This window comes from Microcaecilia unicolor, chromosome 2, assembly GCF_901765095.1.
Source record: "Microcaecilia unicolor chromosome 2, aMicUni1.1, whole genome shotgun sequence".
In the NCBI taxonomy this organism is placed as follows: Eukaryota; Metazoa; Chordata; class Amphibia; order Gymnophiona; family Siphonopidae; genus Microcaecilia; species Microcaecilia unicolor.
Genome location: NC_044032.1, coordinates 455185412 through 455206065, shown reverse-complemented (window position 1 = coordinate 455206065; position 20654 = coordinate 455185412). Strand labels below are relative to the sequence as shown.

The 20654-nt window shown below is 43.3% G+C and overlaps 1 protein-coding gene across 1 annotated transcript; it reads left to right on the top strand.

Annotated features, from left to right (window-relative positions):
• Positions 1 to 2482: 2482 nt before the first annotated feature.
• On the top strand, positions 2483 to 16770 carry SPR (sepiapterin reductase). Its single transcript, XM_030192548.1, has 3 exons — positions 2483 to 2799; positions 10220 to 10510; positions 16110 to 16770. The coding sequence occupies exons 1-3, from the start codon at positions 2487 to 2489 to the stop codon at positions 16298 to 16300; spliced, it is 795 nt and encodes a 264-aa protein (XP_030048408.1). The 5' UTR covers positions 2483 to 2486; the 3' UTR covers positions 16301 to 16770.
• The last annotated feature ends 3884 nt before the right edge of the window (positions 16771 to 20654 follow it).

The following is a 20654-nucleotide window of genomic DNA, read 5'->3' as shown; positions in this document are numbered from 1 at the left end:
GGCGTCGGGCTGGGTCTCCTGCTGCTCTCCGTCATTTCTGTCTTGCCTTGCGGTGTTGGGTCCCGTAGCATTCTGGGGTGGTGGCCTGTGTTCCTGCTTCTTGGTGCTGCGGTGCTCATGTGCAGTCTCCTAGAGTGTGTGTGCTGTAGCGAGGGCTTTTATGGTCCCACTGCAGCGTCACTGGGAGGTTCCACGGGGGGATGCATCATCTCCTGCTCTGCTGTATTTAAGGAAGGCTCCTTTGTTTCCTTGGGTCCTTCACAAGGAGATCATCTGCCTTGTCATGTGCTTCAGCTTTGTTCTGTTCCAGCCTAGTTCCTGGTCCAGCCCTTACTAGTTTCCAGACTTTGCCTTGGATCGTGGATCATGCCTAGCCTTGCCTCGGACCCAGCCTCACTGGCCCTCCCCAGGATTATCCTGAAATGTCTAGTGATCTAATGGGGGCAGAAGTAATCTGTAGTTCACCTTGTCCTGCCAGAACTATTTTTCAAGTATTTTCACTCTCCATCCATGAGTAGTCAGTGCAGCTCTATCAGAACAGGAGTAATGTACTCCCATTGTCAACAGCACATCACTAAATGGGCTGCCACATTCTGAATCATCTGCATACAAGGATATCTGATGCCCTAGGCAACCCAACCTGCAGCCATGTGCCCCCCTCTTCAGGGGCATCTCAAGGTCCTACCAGTCCTACCATATCCAGTATCCTCCTTCCTAACCCTATGTCCAGCATCATCCATTTCCTTCCCTCATCTCAGTTTCCAGCATCTTCCCTTCTCTACCCCCATCCTTGCCATATTCAACATCTCTTCCACCTCTTCTCTTGCCAGGCCTGCTTCCCTTCTCCTCCACTGTTGCCACCACTCTACAGTTCTCAAAAACTGGGAGTGCTCGGTGCAGAGTCTTCAGCACATGTTGGCACTCATAGGTCTGCTCTATCCCACACTATCCAAAACAAACTTCTTGGAGGGGGCAAGATGCAGCAAGCCTTCGAGCACTGGCATATGCTCAAGGCCCTGCACCATTAAATACTCAACCTCCCCCCCCCCAAAAAAAAAAAAAACTCTGCCACCCTAGGCATATGCCTAGTCTGCCAAGTGGTTGGATCTGCTTGTCCACATAGCTTTTATAGTTGTAATTGAAGCTGTAGAAAGATGGTATTAGAATGCTCAATTCATAAGAGAATTAAACTTCAGAATAACTTTCAAAATTGTTGCACCTGCAATTTGTTTTAATTAGTGTATGTATTTATTTTATTGCATTTGTATCCCACATTTTCCCACCTATTTGTAGAAATGCTAAATAGTAGTAGTAGTAGTAGTAGTGTGGCTTACAATACATTGGAGGAGGGGAATGGCGGCGACGACCCCAAAAGGGGGCGGGGCACAGGACGGAGGATGTCGGGAGGCGGAGCTGAGGTGAGAGAGTAGTGAGGAAGGGAGGGGGGCAGGGGCTGCTCGAATTTTGCTTTTTCGGGGTGGGGGGAGCGACGGAAAGTGGGGAGCAGCGGGGGGGGGGGGGGGCAAGGCCGTCCGTACAGGACGCTCCTGATGAGCGCCCTTGCCCCCTCCCGACCCTTTTTTTTTATTTTTGTTTTGATTTGGGAGCCATGTGCTTGTGATTTGACTGTGTTTTGACTGTTTGTGGCATGCGCAGAGCAGCTAACATAACGTTATGCTTGGCTGCTCTGCGCATGATTTGGGGGCCGATTAACGATGTGTATTGTGATTCTTTGATACATTGTACGTTTCAATACCGATCTCAGCATGTGTGACTTTTTTTTTGGTGCATTTTTCGTTATTTTAAAATCGTTAGGGACTTTTACGATTTTGATTTTTTTACGTTTGGTTGATGCATCTGGGCCTCAGTCAGCAAAGGTGAAAATAAAAGCACAGTTTGTTGATGGGGCTGAGGCCGAGGAGGGCGTGGTGAAGAGAGACTGGTGAGAGGATAGGCTGCTAGAGGGAGGGATGATGAGTTTGAAACAGGCCTACACCCAGCCACAAGTGCCACCGGTCTGGATACAGTGAAGCATCCACATTGAACAAGCTCCTTCTTATTGAATTTAGCACCCTCTATTGTTTTGAAAAATTAGTTCTTCTGCTGCACCAATGAGGGGCTAGAGACATACGATATTTTGCACATCTTCTCAGCACCACCCATTATGGCACCTTGCAATGGATCGCTACAATCGACATGCCTGTTTTCTGGTGAATTTACAGTACTCTGCATTAGTTTATGGCAACCAAATAAGAAACAGCATGATCCATCTTGCCACTGGTCTCCCCTTGGATTACCATCCCATTCTAGTACACTTCTATCCTAGTTTTGCTCCGTTGCCCAATTTTCTGTGGGAAATAAATAGAAAACGGAGCAAACCTGCCACTCTGCCTATGTAATCGAATAAGCGCGGATCATCCTGTTTAGTTGACCTCTGCTCTCCCCTCCTCTCTTCCTCCCCCTCCCTGTTTCGTGTCTAGTTGTCAATGGAGGCTGCGACCGGGCTAGGGCGCGCGGTGTGCGTGCTGAGCGGCGCCTCGCGGGGGCTCGGTCGGAGCCTCGCGCTGCAGGTGTGCCCGCAGCTGGCCGCCGGCTCCGTCCTGCTGCTTCTGGCTCGCTCCGAGCGGGCGCTGGCCGATCTGGAGGCCGAGCTGCGGAGGCGCTTTCCGGAGGTTCAGGTCCGCTGGGTGGCCCAGGCCGATCTAGCCACCGAGGCTGGGCTGCAACGAGCACTGAGCGCTGTGCGGGAGCTGCCCGGGGCCGGGGAAGCGCAGCGGCTGATCGTTTTCAACAACGCAGGTAGGGCCGGCGGAGCTTTCCCGTCCCTTCACCCTGGTCTGCACGGAGAATTAAATGGATAGACTTCTCCGAGGGGGACACAGTGATAGGTGAATAGCAGAAACAGCCTGGCTCTCCTCCCCAGGTCACTGACTTCAAGGGTGTATCATTCATCTCCCTCCCGTCCCCACCCAGAGTGAACAAAGTTCGGGAATTTGAAACAAAAACGAACGTGCGGTCTCCCCCCCCCCCCCCCCCCCTCATTTTGTTGCGTCTCTTTCCAGGACATATACAGGAGCACTAGCCCCTCATGTATGTTTCTCAATTGTGTTGCATAGCAGTAATAGAGGAACATAATTGCAAATGAGGATTGTAAAGCCCCATCTACTTTGTCCAGTTTCACGATTGGTGCGCAGGGGAAACGGTATGAGCCAAGCCAGTAGGCGGAGATTGCCACCATGTTCGCTCACCCAAAACAATAGCAAAGGATTATTAGAAATAACAGACTTCGTATGCATGGACCACCTGTAAAAAGTCAAAACCTGTTCTGGTCGGATAGGTAGTGCCTTAAAAGTTGGGCAAAATGTTACTGGTTTTTTTTTTTACTTGACAGCTTTTTAATTTAATTTGAAAGCTTCCCATATGTAGATATAGTGAAATAAAAACTGTATATCACTAAAATAGCTTAAAAATTATTGTAGCTGGTAGAAACAGCGGTTATAAACTATGTATTTTGTGCTAATTTTTTGACACAGTTCTGTACAATACAGATGGCCAGATTTCAGTGAGGATATCCTGTTTCCTGATTGGTTAATCTTAATTTGTAATCTGCCTTGGGAAGCCTGGTGTAACAAAGACGGATTATATTGAAATTAATTGGAACTAATATTAAAATCTGATTTAATTGGTGCACATGGAATAATATCTTCACTTCATCTGTTTTGTAGAAGTTTACATTTTGAGTACACAAATGGATTATTCTGTTTTGAGCATGTGTCAGGGAAAGTGGTTTTATAAATCAAAATAAAAATAAATATTTTGTTTCATGCAGATCTCTTTTGTTTAAGCATAACTAAGCAGGCTATAAGCCCCTAATGCAATCCATTGGTTTTCTTATAGTTTGTTCTTGTGATAACTTATACTGTTCCAGAACTGAAAACTCCTATCTCTTCTAACTGATCAATAATTAAAGGAGCTCATTGTGAACACTATCCACTCAAAAAGTTTGTTTTTTGGCTGTACATGAGGAATTGTGATATTGAATAAATAAGTATATTGTTTTATTCCTATTCATGCATCCAAAGGTTTTATAATTCTTTCAAGAAGCCAGTTAATCATTTAATTTATTAGTGGAGCCTAACCACAGAGGCATGGTATGACTGCATTTTCAGCATGATAATAATAGAGCCCAGCTAAGGAACAGGTTATTTTGAGTTATTCTTCACTGGACCAAACTTGCTTTCCTTGTGCCATCACCATCCAATTGGATAGGCAGAGCCTTAAAAGGTGGATGATAAAGGATTTTTTAAAAATTAACATTTATATTCCATGGATGTCTCTGACTTTCGGCGATTTTCGAGGCCGAGGATGTCCATGTCAGGGACGTCCAGGTGCAGGCCATTTGGATGTGGGGGGAGCCGGCAATTGTGATGCACTGGTCCCCCTGGCATGCCGGGGCGCCGGCTGGGCATCCTGGGGGTCACTGCAGTGGACTTCGTAGAGTGCTCCCGGGAACATAGCTCCCTTGCCTTGTGTGCTGGGCTCCCCAGACCCCCCCAGGGCCCACTGCCCGCAACTGTACACCACTACCATGGCCCTTGTGAGTGAAGGGGGCACCTATATAGGTACAGTGGGTTTGTGGTGGGTTTTGGAGAACTTGCTGTTTCCTCCACGGGTGTGACAGGTGGGGGGAGGGGGGCGTGCGGGCCTGGGTCCGCCTGTCAGAGGTGCATTCCAGTACCCACTGGAACTGCTCCGGGGACCTGCGTGCGCTGTCATGGACCTGGGTGTGACATCTGGGGCTGGCACAAAATGTTTTTGAGCCTCTGTCTCGGCTGTCAGTTAAGGATTTGACTTTGAAGACAGTGTTTTTGGTTGCTATTTCTTCAGCAAGGAGGGTTTCGGAGATACAGGCTTTATCCTGTAGGGATCCGTTTCTTCGTTTTATGGAGGCAGGGGTGTCTCTGCGCACAGTACCGTCTGTTTTGCCTAAGATTGTTTCACGTTTCCATATGACTCAGCAGCTCTCTCTTCCCTCTTTTTGTAGAGAGGATCATCCGACGGAATTTCGCGCTCTCCGGTGGCTGGAAGTGACGAATGACTTCAGATGTTCAGATCATCTGTTTGTCCTTTTTGCGGGGCAAAAGAAAGGGCAGCAAGCTTCTAAAGCAACGGTGGCTCGTTGGTTGAAGGAAGCAATTGCCTTGGTGTATATCACGTTTGGTAAGGATCCTCCGGCACAGTTGCGAGCTCATTCCACTAGGGCGCAGGCAACTTCTGTGGCAGAGTCTAGGTCAGTGTCTTTGGAGGAGATTTGTAGATCGGCCACCTGGTCTCCTCGGTACATACTTTTGCAAGTAGCGGCAAGGTCTGAGGCTGCGTTCGGATCTTCGGTGCTACAAACTGGGGTCTCTGGGTCCCGCCCTGTTTAAGATCTGCTTGGGTACATCCCACCAGTCTCTGGATTGATCTGTGGTACGCTATGGAAGGAAAAATTAGTTACTACCTGATAATTTTCTTTCCATTAGTCCCGGCAGATCAATCCAGAGCCCCCCCCCCCCTCCGGAAGTGTCTGTTTATCTGTTTGCTGTTTCTAGTTTTAGGTTTGAACTTACAGTTTTTTTCTGTTGTTTATTGTTTGTTCAAGAAGCATTGGAGCGACTTCTTACTTACTGTGAGCCTCATGAGTTCCTCCCGCTTTTGCGGTTGCAGGGTGCCCTTGAATTCTCAAAGACAGGAGAATAGCTCTATTGGGAGTTGGACGTTTTCATGGCTTTGATATGGATAATACTGAGGTTTGGCTGGTGACACATGACCACATATAGAGCCTCAGAAGTTCTCTCTATCACCACCTGCTGGCAGAGGGACATATCCCACCAGTCTCTGGATTGATCTGTCGGGACTAATGGAAAGAAAATTATCAGGTAATAACTAATTTTTCCGTCCCTTCCAATTATTCAAGTTCCCGACATGCTGGCATGTTTCGCTTATCTGGCGTTGTCAGGGGAACATTGATCTAAAAAACAGATCCATATAGGTATAATTTTTCTAACTCAAACAAAAAGAGCTATATTAGCATATCATTATATCTTCTCTTATGCTCTATATATAAAAACTATTCATTGACCCATCTGCAGTGAGAACTGCTCTCTCAACCTCCCAACTGGCAAGAGAACGCCGGTAAATGCGCATTACTACAACCCTGCCCATCCCCTGTCCTTTAAATCCTATAGAGGGAATGATGTAGACCACCAGTCATTTTCTTTATTTAACCCGGCAGGAATGACCATCTGCCATTGATATATGAATTGCTGCTCTTTACGCAGTAAAATGGATGTTACATTTCCCCCTGCTGCTGGAGTTAACTGAAATAAAACCACAAACTGCGCATCCTTTTCCTCATGCTGCATTTGTATCCAATGCTCGACCAGTGGGGCCTCCCTCTTTTGGTGTCGTAAATTGCTAAGATGCTCCGCTATCCGGTTCTTAATCATGCGCTTAGTCTGGCCAATATACCATTCCCGCATGGACAACAAATCCCGTATATCACCTGGGAAGATTCACAATCGGTGTTACCCCTTAATACAAAGTCCCGACCAGTGATAGGATGTTTAATGATAGCCAGTGGCGGGAGGCGGGGATAGTGCTGGGCAGACTTATACGGTCTGTGCCAGAGCCGGTGGTGGGAGGCGGGGACAGTGCTGGGCAGACTTACACGGTCTGTGCCCTGAAAAGGACAGGTACAAATCAAAGTAAGGTATACACAAAAAGTAGCACATATGAGTTTATCTTGTTGGGCAGACTGGATGGACCGTGCAGGTCTTTTTTTGCCGTCATTTACTATGTTTCTATCCAGCTTATTTTCGAAAGAGAAAAACGCCTATAGTGTGACCTAAATCGGGAGATAGACATTTGTCTCGCAAAGGCGCCCAAATAGGTATAATCGAAAGCCGATTTTGGGCGTTTCCAACTGCACTCCGTCGCGGAAACGAATAAAGTTGACGGGAGCGTGGTGGAGGCGGAACTGGGGCGTGGTTATCAGCCAAGGAGAGATGGGCGTCTTTAGCTGATAATCGAAAAAAAAAGGCGGATTTTGGGTCACTTTTTTGGACCTTTTTTTTTCACGAAGTCCCAAAAAAGTGCTCTAACTGCCCAGATGACCACTGGAGGGAATCGGGGATGACCTCCCCGGACTCCCCCAGTGGTCACTAACCCCCTCCCACCAAAAAAAACCCACTTTAAAAACTTTTTTTCCAGCCTGTATGCCAGCCTCAAATGCCGTACCCACCTCCATGACAGCAGAATGTGTTCGATCCTGTCACAGCCTTTCCCTGGGTCAGATGTGGCTCTCGGGTGCAGTACAGGGTCACATCAGCATTGCATTGTGGTGGGTGTAGGGTATTGGGCTCCGTGATTTCATTAGCTTGTGTTACAGTCTCACGATGTTGGTAGTTGGTAGGCTCTTCTCCCATGGTGCTTTTCCCCCTGCCTACTGGGTCAGAGTGTGCCCTGTTGTGTTTCCTGTTGTAGTCCATGCGGTAGTGGCCATTTTGGTAAGCCAGTTTTAGTTCCCTTTCCTGTGTTAGCCATGTTAGACAACTTAGTTCTTCCCTTGAATGTGGCTGAAAGAGGGCATTCTGCCAGCTCTGACCTACTGCTCATCTCAGTACCAGGGAGACTCGTTGCCAGTGGGGCACAACCTCTGATCTGCAGTTAACTGTGAGTAAATGCGGTTATTCCAATAAAGGACGTTTTCGGAGAGATTAGTCTTCAGGTGTCAACTGGTGTGCCAATGTTATATACCAGCAGCAACCAGTCCTAGAGGCCTGCGTGTATGCAGGTCCCTGGAGCACTTTTAGAGGGTACCGCAGTGCACTACAGCCAGGTGGCCCCAGGCCCATCCCCCCCCCACCTGTAACACATGTGCTGGTAAATGGGAGGCCTCCAAAACCCACTGTACCCACATGTAGGTGCCCCCTTCACCCCTAAGAGCTATGGTAGTGTTGTAGATTTGTGGGTAATGGGTTTTGGGGGAGGGGGGTTGGGTGCTCAGCACCCGTGGTAAGGGAGCTATGCATGTGGGAGCTTTTTCTGAAGTCCACCGCATTGACCTAGGGTGCCCAGTTGATGTCCTGGCATATCAGGGGGGGCCAGTGTACTACCAATCCTGGCCCCTCCCATGACCAAATGGCTCGGATTAGGACGTTTTTGAGCTGGGCGTTTTTAGCTTCCATTATCGCTAAAAAAACAAACGCCCAGCTCAAAAACGTCCATTTTTTCGAAAATACGGTTTGGCCCGCCCCTTCACGGACCTGTTCTCGGAGATAAACACCCATGGAGGTAGGCGTTTGCGTTCGATTATGCCCCTCCACGTGGTCCCAAGCATACTTACAGTATACATATTTATAGCACTTGTCATGACCTCCTATACTGCCAGGAGGGATGTGGTCATGCTTGTACTTTAATAGTTCTCCTAGATTACGCCTTCTAGTGTATGCAAAACATACATCGGGAGGAACATTGTGCAGTTGCAAAAACGGTCAGTGTTTTCGAATAATGCTTTTGATGTGCTTTACTTGTGGGGAAAATGGCAAGACACAGATCATTCGTTGCTGTTGGCCTACTCTGGTCTCTGGTGGACTTAAAAGCCATTCACGATGAGCGTGTCCCGCCCTCTTACGGGCCTTTTTGATTGTGTTTGCCTGAATCTGTGATATAAATCAGAGGCATGGGTTTCAAAACAATCAGTAGAGTGACATAATAGTCTCTTAAGTCTAAGGAACTGCCCCACTGGTATTCCATCTTTTTGACTTCTAGCATGAAAACTGTTGTAATGAAGGATGGTATTGGTATCAGTTGGTTTACGATAGACCTGGGTCAACAGACGTCCCTGATGTAATTCAATCTGAATATCTTAGACTTAAGAGAATTCACCTTTATTATTTTTAGCGAATAAACTTTTACAATCAACTTGATGACATTTTGAAATGAGCGCTAATTGGTAGTTTTAATTTTTGCATGTCATATGAAGGGTAAATGATGTGTTTGAGCCTGAATGATTGGACTCAAATATGGAGAGTTTGTTAACTTTAGCTCCTTGAACTACAGTGGCAGTTTCATGATTGAACATCCTCCCTGTTTTATTATTTATTTATTATTATCACCACCATTATTAATGATTGATGAGTCAATCACACAACTAATTATTGGAAGTGTTGAGGTTCCGGTTGTTTTTGAATTGGGAGGAGCGCGACTGTTACAGCGACCTCGTTTTTTTTTTTTGCTCGCTTTGATAGAAGGGTTTTAAATTGTTTTGAAGTGGTTTTGCTAGTAGAAGGGACAATGACCTGATGTATTAGTTGCAGTGCTGCCTTTTTATCAGTAGTTTTCTTGCACTTTGAGTCTTGTTTTGGTATGGTTTGTGGTATCTTTTTGGCAGGGTTATGTATTACTTCACAAATTGGTTGTGAAAAGTGAGGACCCTGTTTACTAAGCCACACTAAGGGCACGCTAGTGTTTTTAGTGTGCACTAATAATTAGCATGTGCTAAATGCTAAGTCGCCCATAGGAACATGTGGGCGTCTCTAGCGTTTAGAATTAGAATTAGCATGCGCTAAAACCGCTAGCGCACCTTAGTAAACAGGGCCCTAAGTGTGTTGTTCCTATACCACAATTTTAATATGTATATATTTTGTATGGGGAATTGTAAAGGGAAATGTTCTAGCTTCATTGCTGGGGGAATGTGGAGAGTGTATTACAGATCTGGGTGTTGTGGGGTTTATGTTGAGATTATGTTAATTTCTCCATAGACTCTAGACTTCACTCTCAGGTAGAATAAATTATTGAATGAGTTTTACTGAGTGGCTGAAACTGAGTGGATATTTCTTTATACATATAGTTGGACCTTTTTTGTGGTGTCTTATAGCTAATTTAAATGTGTGGAGTGGAGGGTTTTAATGTGCAGAAATGTCACTTTGGTTTATCTCCTGCCCCCTTCCCCAGCACCCTCTATGGTTTCCCCATTGTCCCAAATACTTCTGTCTGGTGACGCCACTGCTGGGCTAGGAGTGCGGTGTAGGCTCTGTACCTGAAGAAGGATGTGGCTGGAAACTGAATATGCTAGGGACTGTATATAACAGAAGGGTAGAAAGAAATCAGGGAGGGGAAACAGATAACATAAGATACCATTTCTGGTCTCTGACCCTCTCCATTTCATTCTCAGGTTCACTTGGAAACGTTTCAAAATTCTTTGTTGATTTTACTGACCCTGGTGAAGTGAACAACTACTTTTCCTTGAATATCACATCAGCACTCTGCCTAACCTCAGCCATATTACAGAAGTTTCCCAAGCACCCAGGCCTCCACAGGACTGTGGTTAATATATCTTCCCTTTGTGCACTGCAGCCGTTCAAGTCCTGGACATTGTACTGCACTGGAAAGGCAGCACGTGACATGATGTTCCAGGTTTTAGCAGTGGAGGAGCCTGATGTGAGAGTTATCAGCTATGCTCCAGGTAAGGTTGTCTTTTTTCTCTTTTCGTGTTTCAGGGAAGATGTTTCTCTTGCAGTACTGGAACAAATTAAACTAGCACTCATCATGTAGCAGGGTATAGTGCTCTGGTGCTTATCTGCAGTGAAATAGTTTAATGTTCCTATTGTGCACAATGATATGATGGCCACTATTAATAGTACACTGTGGTTATTGTATTAGTCCACTTGATTACACATAGCTAAAGGTTAACAACAAATAAATATAATGTGATACCTTTTTATATATAAATCTTTTTATTGGAATTCAACATGTTGTACTATACATTAAAATAAGCAGACAGAAATCACAAAAACGTTTACTAGAGAAAGAACCACAACATGCCAAACAAAGTAGATGAACAGTGAAAGGCCTTGTTCCTTATAGCTCCCAGTACAAAAAAACACAACCCATCGATCACTGAAAAAAAAAACTTAAAAATACTCCCTCCTTTCCTTTCCAGCGAAAGGGGACCCAGTCTCCCACTCCACTCCAGACATTATAATGTATTAAAAATTAAAATCTTGAATACCAAATTAATATCAATTTCTTCTTTTATAAGATAAACTTGCCCGTCTTTTCTCCAGTAACATAATATTATGCAATATGCCACGCCAACCCCAGAAAGAAGGTGAGTCCGAGACAGTCCAAACCTTAAGAATAGACTTTTTACCCAAGAGAGCCGCTTCTCATATTAGTAAATGGCCTTCCTTGCTCTGCAAGGCAAAAACTTCATGCTTATCCAATAAAAAACCCGTGGCCAATAAAGGAATTGCAGATCCCAATATACCCTCCAAATAACGGATCATCTTTTCCCAAAATAAAACCACATGTGAACACTCCCAAAATGCATGAAAGAAAGAATTGGGAGCTTGAGCACATTTCTGACAAAGAGGAGAAGCAACCCCTCCCATCTTAAACATTTGTACCTTAGTTAAATAAGCCCGGTGGAGCATCCTAAACTGACATTCCCTCAATTCCCTCAATTTAGATTGTAAGCTCTGTTGAGCAGGGACTGTCTTTTCAAGTTAATTTGTACAGCGCTGCGTAAGTCTAGTAGCGCTATAGAAATGTTTAATAGTAGTAGTAGTAGTAGTAATTCTGCAAATACAATCAATTCAGGCGATTAATTTACCAAAACCCAAAGAGGCTGGTGCCCTTTTCAAATCGGTGCTCCATTTTACTATGAGGTCAGCTGTATTTTTTGGTGAACACATTGCTAAAATAGACCAATGAAGAGTCAACACTGATAACCTGTCTCTATCCTTCATCTCCAAAAGAGCAGAGAGCCTTTTTCCATGTAGTGCAGCTAAAGCAGCTTTGTCTAGGGTAGAAACATAATGCCGCAATTGATGATAAAGAAAAACATCTGCCAAGTGAACCAAAGTGCCTACCCCCAGGACTGCAAAGGCAGCAACAAATTAGTCGGCTATAGTACATGCTCAAAACACACAATCCCCAAACATCCCCAGTGCAGAAAGATCCTGTTTTCTACCATCAATAGAAATGCTGTGTTCCCTGAATAGGTAAAAGCTGAGGTATGAGATACCAATACCCAGTATTGGGTGAGATCCTGCCACGGTGCCTTCAAAGACCTCAATGGAATGCTGTGCCGTATGCCAGAAGAGATTGACCGCAAAGGTGCCTGTAAAAGAAAGTTAAAATGCCAAGGACTAAAGATCTCTGCCTCAACCTGGGTTGGAGTGTAATCCTCCCTCCCCAAAAACCAGTCTCCCAAATGGCGACATAAACACACCTGATTATATGTATATAATCAGGTAGTCCCAGCCCCCCTCAATGCCAATTGTCCAACAACATTTTTATAGGAACTTTCAACTTTTTTCCACCCAGCAAAATCTAGATAAATGCCGGTATAAAATACGTAAATCTTTTTTGAACAATTTGAGTGGAAGAATTTGTAATATATATAATCACCTTGGAAATTCAACCATATTGAACAAGTATATTCTGCCATGAAACCCAAGAGTGAGCTGCTGCTACCCTGACGAGGTGTCAACAGTAGGTGGTAAGAAATGGGAAATATCGAGCCTATAGCTGGATCCCCAAGTATTGAAAAGAATGATGAGCCCCAATGCAAAGGGAACCAACTGACCCCCTGTTGAACCTTGTCCGAAGAAACCAGCGCCAGGGACTTCAAAAGGTTCAACTTAAAGCCTGAAAAATCCTCATATTTCTCAAATGATTCAATCAAAGCCTGCAGTGATATGCACTAACAAACCTTACTTTTTCAATTGCTGGTGTTAACTTGTGGAATCAGCTCCCTGGTTACTTAAGACTTTGTTCAAATCAGCTACAGTTTAAGAAACTCTTAAAGAGGGAGGAGATAGGTGTAAATGTGGTAATATAGCAGAATGATTCATATGGGGTAATACTAGATTATAGGAATGGGGGGGGGGGGGAAAGTAAAAAACAAAACTTCTTTGATGATTGAGTTGAATGTTGTATGTTGGTAAACATGTTACAAGATTCAATGGTTATATTTGGAATTTCATGCTTATGTCTTGTATGCAGAATCATCAATAAAAAATTATTAAAAATAAACTCTTAAAAATGTATTATTTAATGAAAGCATTTTTTGATGATTGATTTTGTTCTCTCTTATTTCTCTCTAGTAAGTCAGCAGCTACTAAGAAGGCTATTGATATATCATTGTATTATTGAGTCTTTTGTATTTGTCCTATTTTTATGAATGTTTTATTGTAACTCGCTTTGGTATAAAAGCAGGATTTAAATCTACAAAATAAATAAATAAAATCTGCGAAAACAGAAATCTTAAACTCTGTAGCCAATATCTCCCTGATAAGAGGGTCTAAAGCCAAAACAAAAAGTAAAGGAAACAAAGGACATTCGTGGTGTGTACCCTGTCAGATGGGAAATGGCTGTGAAAACCCCCCATTAATGCTCATAAGAGTCTTGGGATCTGAGTACAAAACTTGTACCGCAGGTGCAATAAAACCCCCTCTATCCCATATGCTGTTAAAATTTTAAATAGAAAATTGATTAAGAGACTTCAGTCTCCGCCTCTGGATCTCTTCCAAAGAAGCCAAGATTAATCGGATGTTTCTAGTTGCTGTTCTACCCTGGATAAAGTCAACTTGTTAACCCTCCACCCATGAAGGTAGTACTTGCGCTATCAAAATCTCCCATACTCCACAACATGGACATCTATAGCAGGATACTAGAACAAAACAAATCAAAATAAAACACAATAAACAGTACATAGTAAAGTAATCATAAAACTGCAAAGGTCTCACTCGATTAATGCTAAATGTTGAAAATAGTACAAATTATTGGAGGATTAATACCTACTCCAGATAAGTATAAAAAGAGGAAATAACCACAAACTAAAAAATTATATTGAAAGCAACCTGGAAGTCCATGTTCCCTCACACAGTCTTCTCTACAGAAAAAGTACAGGGCTCAGTCTATAAAAGAAAAAAATATATATATAGATATGTATATCACATTACTATAAAAGCAGCACTAATCCAAATACCAAACAAAAAACAACAACAACAAAAAAACAATGGCAAAAGGTAATAGACACAAAATCCATTGAGTCCAAAATCCCAGCAACCAGGCTACCCAGGACACTGGTTGTAGAGTTGAGCAATTGAACAAACAGCACAAGGGCCAAAAATCCAAAAGAAGAAGAACTGTGATAGACTAGAATGCTGGTCCTTAGAAGCATATAGGGACAAACAGCTTCAGCCCATTGGTATACAATGAATCAAAGGAGAGTAACAAACCCTTCCTGATATCGTAAAAATCTTCTAAATCGCCAAGTCTTTCCACTGTGGAGGCTGGTAACCACAATCTATGGTAGCCAAAGTATATGTTTATATTGATGCACAAAAGAAAAGGTGAAAGCACTTCAGATGATAAGGATCTGGAATTTCCACAATGCCGAGAACTGCTGTCAGAAGCACCCATTAGGGCACAATCCGAACCCAAATAGGCTATCAAGGAGATCCCAGCCTGTAACTTATAACTGTTCAGAACCGTTTAAAAAATCCAACCATCACTGTGCAGAGAAAAGTCAAAGGCAAAAGCTTCTGTGTAACCCATAACAAATTACACCTCACCAAGTAAAACTGAATCCCATGAAGACCTGCAGCCATAACGCCGTCCTTTCCAAGGTGAGAGCTATGGAACAGGGAACCTAGACCCCATAGAACCTGGGCACAAGATGGCCATCAAGTACCTCCTCAAATCTGACAAAATAGATCCAACTTGCGCTCCTGCAATGTTATATAATACAGGGAGGAACAATTCAATGATTCCCACTGAGGTCCGGTATCTGCTCCGCAAAGTGCAGGGACTCTGTGGCTTGGGAAAAAACATACACTTTATCTTCTTACAAGATCTGCAATTTGTCTGGATAGAGCAACATAGAAGGAACTTTATTTTTATGAAATAAAGAACAGGCAGGAACAAATTCCTTGTGTCAAGCTGCCACCTCTATGGAGAAATCTTGAAAGCACAATATTTTATTATTTTCGTATTTCAATGAGCCTAACACCCTCATAGCCCTCAGGATTTCCTGCTTATGGATATAATTTAACAATTTGAGAATGACCGTTCACGGTCTTTTATCAGTCAACCTATCAGGGCCCAATCTATACGCTCTTTCTGTACTCAACGGGCCTGCAGTAGATTGGAACTTCATGTCCTGCAGGAGCTGTGTTTCCAGGAACCCTCAAAGCTCTTGAGTCCTTGATAGATTCAGGTATTACAATGAAACCTAAATTATATCATCTTGCATGATTTTCCATATCATCCACTTTCTCCTCTAAGCACTCAGAGCGCAAGCTCTGCTGTTGGGTTTCCTGCTGTTGGAACTGATCCTCAACATCAGAAAGATGCTGGTATGGTGAAGAGTCATTTTGTAGCTGTTATATTGTAGAATCTACATAACCTAGGTTTGCAGAAATTTCCTTAAGTTGCATCTCTGTAGAAGAAACCAGGGCTGCTTTAACCTCTGATGCAATTTCTGCAACTTATGCGGAGCTTATTGAAGAGGTCCTGGTCACGTCTTCATCTGCCATTTTGGGATTGCCTGCTTTCTGACAGTCCCTCTCTTTATGAGGCATTTCAGATGTCATATCTGCTAAAAATTCCTCAAGCAATGCTCCTGTATTCTCAGGGTTTTCACAGGGGAAGGTGATTATAGCAAAGAAAAAATTGTCAGTTGTGGAGGCTGATAAAATCAATGGGGCCCAGGAGCAGTGCTTGGTATCACGTGACTCTTCAATGTGGTAACTTTTTATTGGACTGACTTAATACATCTTTTGTCTAACTTGCAGGAGTTCCTGCAACTACTCAGATGTGATGCCTTTTTATTGGACTAGCTGCAGGAACTCCTGCAGGTTGGACAAAAGATGTATTAAATTAATCCAAAAACAAGGTATCACAGTTTCTGTGTGCTTTTATTTGATAATCTTTATTTGTAGCCACTATGGAAAACTTACAAGTTTCTTCATTCTTTTGGATTGTGATTTCAGCACCCAGACTATTTATAATGACAAAACCTTTTGATTGTTACACAACTGCTTTTGTTTCAGGTCCTCTGAGCACCGATATGCAAGAGCTGGCTCGCACAGAAAGTGGAGACCTCGAGCTGCGTCAGGTACTTATCGACCTGAAGAACAAAGGGGGACTCATAGACTGTGATGTGTCCTCGCAGAAGCTAGTGAAACTGCTCCTGGAAGATAAATTTGAGTCTGGCGCTCATATAGACTTTTATGACATATAGTCTAAGCTGTCAGTTTTGTCTTGGAACTCTTCATATCTCTCCAATGCTAAGACTGGTTACAATGTGCTTTAATAGTAATTGACAATTTAAGCTTTTAATTTTTAAATTGGAGTTTTACTACCTTGTATATTTACCAGGTAGTTAAAGCCTAATAGAAATTACAGAATAGTTGATGTTGGTTTCTTGTTGGATGAACTGGAAGTAGAAAATTAGAGCAGTAGTTCTCAACCTGATCCTCAGATACCATTAGTAAACCAGTCTGGTTTTCTGGAGACTCAAAATGGATAGCTATGAAAGACATTTGTATGCACTGCCCTCAGTTGAATGCAGATATTTCTCATGCATATTAGTGTGGATACTCTGAAAACCAGATTCAGTAAAGAGGTATTCAAGCTCTGGATTGAGAACCACTGTAGTAGAGCATAAGAACATAAGCGTTGCCATACTGGGACAGACCGAAGGTCCATCAAGCCAAGTATCCTTTTTCCAACAGGGGCCAATCCAGGTCACAAGTAGCTGGCAAGATCCTAAAACAGTAAAATAGATTTTATGCTGCTTATCCTAGAAATAAGCAGTGGATTTTCCCAAGTCCATCTTAATAATGGCTTATAGATTTTCTTTTAGGAAATTATCCAAACCATTTTTAAACCCTGCTAAGATGACTGCTTTTACCACATTCTCTGGCAATGAATTCCAGAGTTTAATTACACGTTGAGTGAAGAAATATTTTCTCCGATTTGTTTTAAATTTACTACTTTGTACATTCATTACGTGCCACCTAGTTCTAGTATTTTTGTAAAGAGTAAAAAAGCAATTCATGTCTACCTGTATAATTCCACTCAGTATTTTATAGAACTCTATCATATCTCCCCTCAGCCTTCTCTTCTCCAAGCTGAAGAGCCCTAGCCGCTTTAGCCTTTCCTCATAGGGAAGTCGTCCCATCCCCTTTATCATTTTTGCTGCCTTTCTCTGTACTTTTTCTAATTCCACTATCCAGCTTATAATCGAACGAGAAAAACGCCCAAGTTCCGACCTAAATCGGGAGATGGACGTTTATCTCACAAAAACGAATAACACGGTATAATCGAAAGCCGATTTTTGGGCGTTTTCAACTGCACTCCGTCGCGGATGCGGACAAAGTTTATGGGGGCGTGTCAGAGGTGTGGCGAAGGCGGAACTGGGGCGTGGTTATCTGCCGAACAGAGATGGGCGCATTTCAGCGATAATGGAAAAAAAGTATGCGTTTTTAGCTAGAATTTAGGACACTTTTCCTGGACCCTGTTTTTTCACGAATAAGGCCCCAAAAAGTGCCCTAAATGACCAGATGACCACTGGAGGGAATCGGGGATGACCTCCCCTGACTCCCCCAGTGGTCATAAACCCCCTCCCACCACAAAAAATGATGTTTCACAACTTTTTATTTTGACCCTCAAATGTCATACCCACCTCCCTGGCAGCAGTATGCAGGTCCCTGGAGCAGTTGTTAGGGGGTGCAGTGGACTTCAGGCAGGTGGACCCAGGCCCATCCCCCCCCTACCTGTTACAATTGTGCTGCTTAATGCTTAGTCGTCCAACCCCCCCCCCCCCCCGAACCCACTGTACCCACATGTAGGTGCCCCCCTTCACTCCTTAGGGCTATAGTAATGGTGTAGACTTGTGGGCAGTGGGTTTTGAGGGGGATTTGGGGGGCTCTACACACAAGGGAAGGGTGCTATGCACCTGGGAGCTCTTTTACCTTTTGTTCTGTTTTTGTAAAAGTGCCCCCTAGGGTGCCTGGTTGGTGTCCTGGCATGTTAGGGGGACCAGTGCACTACGACTCCTGGCCCCTCCCACGAACAAATGCCTTGGATTTATTCGTTTGTGAGCTGGGCGATTTCATTGTCCATTATCGCTGAAAAGCAAAAACGCCCAGCTCACAACTTGGCGAATAAAACATGGACGTCTAATTTTTTCGAAAATACGCTTGGGTCCGCCCCTTCACGGACCCGTTCTCGGAGATAAACGCCCATGGAGATAGGCGTTTCTGTTCGATTATGCCCCTCCATATCTTTTTTGAGATGTGGTGACCAGAATTGCACACAGTATTCAAGGTGCATTGCACCATGGAGCAATGCAAAGGTGTTGTAACATTCTCATTTTTGTTTTCCATTCCTTTCCTAATAATACCTAACATTCTGTTTGCTTTCTTAGCTGCGGCTGCACACTGAGCAGAAGGTTTCAACGTAACATCAATGATGACACCTAGATCCTTTTTCTGGGGTAGGGGGGGTGACTCCTAATGTGGAACCTTGTACCACATAGCTATACTTTGGGTTCCTCTTTCCCACATGCATCACTTTGCACTTGCTCACATTAAACATCATCTGCTATTTGGATGCCTAGTCACCCAATCTGGTAAGGTCCTCTTGCAATTTAACAACTTTGAATAATTTTGTGTCATTGGCAAATTTAATTACCTCACTAGTTACTGTCATCTCTAGATCATTTATAAGTATGTTAAAAAGTAATGGTCCCAACACAGACTCCTGTGGAACCCCACTATCTACCCTTCTCCATTGAGAATACTGACTATTTAACCCTACTCTCTGTTTTCTGTCATTTAACCAGTTTTTAGTCCACATTAGAACATTACCTCCACTTTTCGACAGTTAATGACTATCTGCCATCTCTTTAACCACGATAGCTTCCACGTACGTCTTCTTTCTTTCTTTACTTCATGTCTTGACTATTGTAATATCATTTACTCAGACTTACCTCGTTCTGCTCTTAAGAAGCTATAAACTCTACAGAACATGGCCATCAGACTACTATCAAAGAATACAATCCCCTTATTATACCTCTGGTACAACGAGTGATACAAACAATAAATAAACCAGGGGAATTCTGGAACTATGCTCTACTCTAGCAGCTGTTAGTATCCAGGATATGGATGGAGAGCTCAAATGAACCTGCCCTAGAAACGCCAAACATAAATAGTAATTATAAGAAAAAATTTTGTGTGAAAAGGAGAAATTCTCAGAGGCTGAACTCACCCAGATGGACAGCCCACATTTAGCAGGCTTGTCCTGATGGGTGGATGGGTTTCTCTATCATAGAGTCTCTCCAAGGAATTTATAAGTGCACCTGTGAGCACCCTTGAGCAACCTATTGCTCTGCAAACCTGCACAAAAGTGCCTGCTCAAATAAACTAGGCAGACACGATTTCTCAATCCATATCCTAGAATAAGTCCCACCCAAAGTAAATTCCCTACTAACTAACATAACACACACATCTGCATCATTTAAATTAGTCAAATTTTCTAGGTTTTATCTTGCTGAATCATACACTCACAGTTTTTTTTCTTGCCGAATCATACGTACAGGGACTAAATACTCTGTGCCCAATAATAGACATACGTCGATAGCCCCTTAGCTGTTAAGTTAGACTAGGCTTTTTGATATCCATATTTATGCCTAACCTTGAATTTTATAAGAAAACATGTAAAACACGTGATATAATCTGAGTAGGACCGAAAATCCTTAGCAAATATTCCTAAATTCAAAATTAGTACATTCTCAAAAGAAAGGAAAAATAGGCGCGTTTAACTCTGCGCTGCTGGGTGTATTCACCCCACCCAGCAACTGTTATTGATTCCAGCATTGGCTAATTCTTTTCTTCACCGTCACGCTGTCTCCATAAATGTTAGCGATGTTGGCAATGTACCATCTGTGTCTAACTCTGCAGGGATTTGAGACGATCTTTGTCAGGGACCCGGTCTTTTTTTGCCTGTTCCTGAAAATAAACACATGCGCCAAACTTTCTGAAAATTCTTTCTAAACCTGAGTTCAAAAAAGTTCCGGCTATTATACTCCCATTGGTTGGAAATCGACAGAGTCACGTAAAAACGTGAAACGTCACTGATGACGCCGCTCTTCAAGCAATACACTGAAAATACTGAATTAACATTAGAATTAACAAGGTCAAAGGCTTGTTGTGGTAATAGTACAGAGAAGCTGATATACAGAAAAAACCCACACAATTGCTAAGAATAACCTCTCATAACGAAGTACTAAATAACTGTTCCATTCTATAAAGTCATTGAGTCCGTTTGGAGTTAGTGTCTAATTGAAAAATCCAGTATTGTTCTTTACTAGTTAATACACTCTCCCTGTCCCCTCCTGTCTGAGAGGATATCACATGATCAATAACGTTCCACTGGAGATGGGAGAACTGATGATGAAACGCCAAACAATGGGCTACCATAGGGGCTGTGATGTTCTGGTTATTCAATCTGCTTTTATGTTCTGTCAAATGTATCTTAACTTTGCGAGTGGTCCGTCCTACATACCACTTTTTGCAATGGCAAATGATGGC

What these genes read in the sequence shown, in the direction of transcription:
- SPR (XM_030192548.1), top strand. Translation starts at nt 2,487, where the DNA reads ATGGAGGCTGCGACCGGGCTAGGGCGCGCGGTGTGCGTGCTGAGCGGC. An exon ending in GATCGTTTTCAACAACGCAG is followed by an intron (nt 2,800 to 10,219) that starts GTAGGGCCGGCG and finishes TTTCATTCTCAG; the next exon opens with GTTCACTTGGAAACGTTTCA. An exon ending in AGTTATCAGCTATGCTCCAG is followed by an intron (nt 10,511 to 16,109) that starts GTAAGGTTGTCT and finishes CTTTTGTTTCAG; the next exon opens with GTCCTCTGAGCACCGATATG.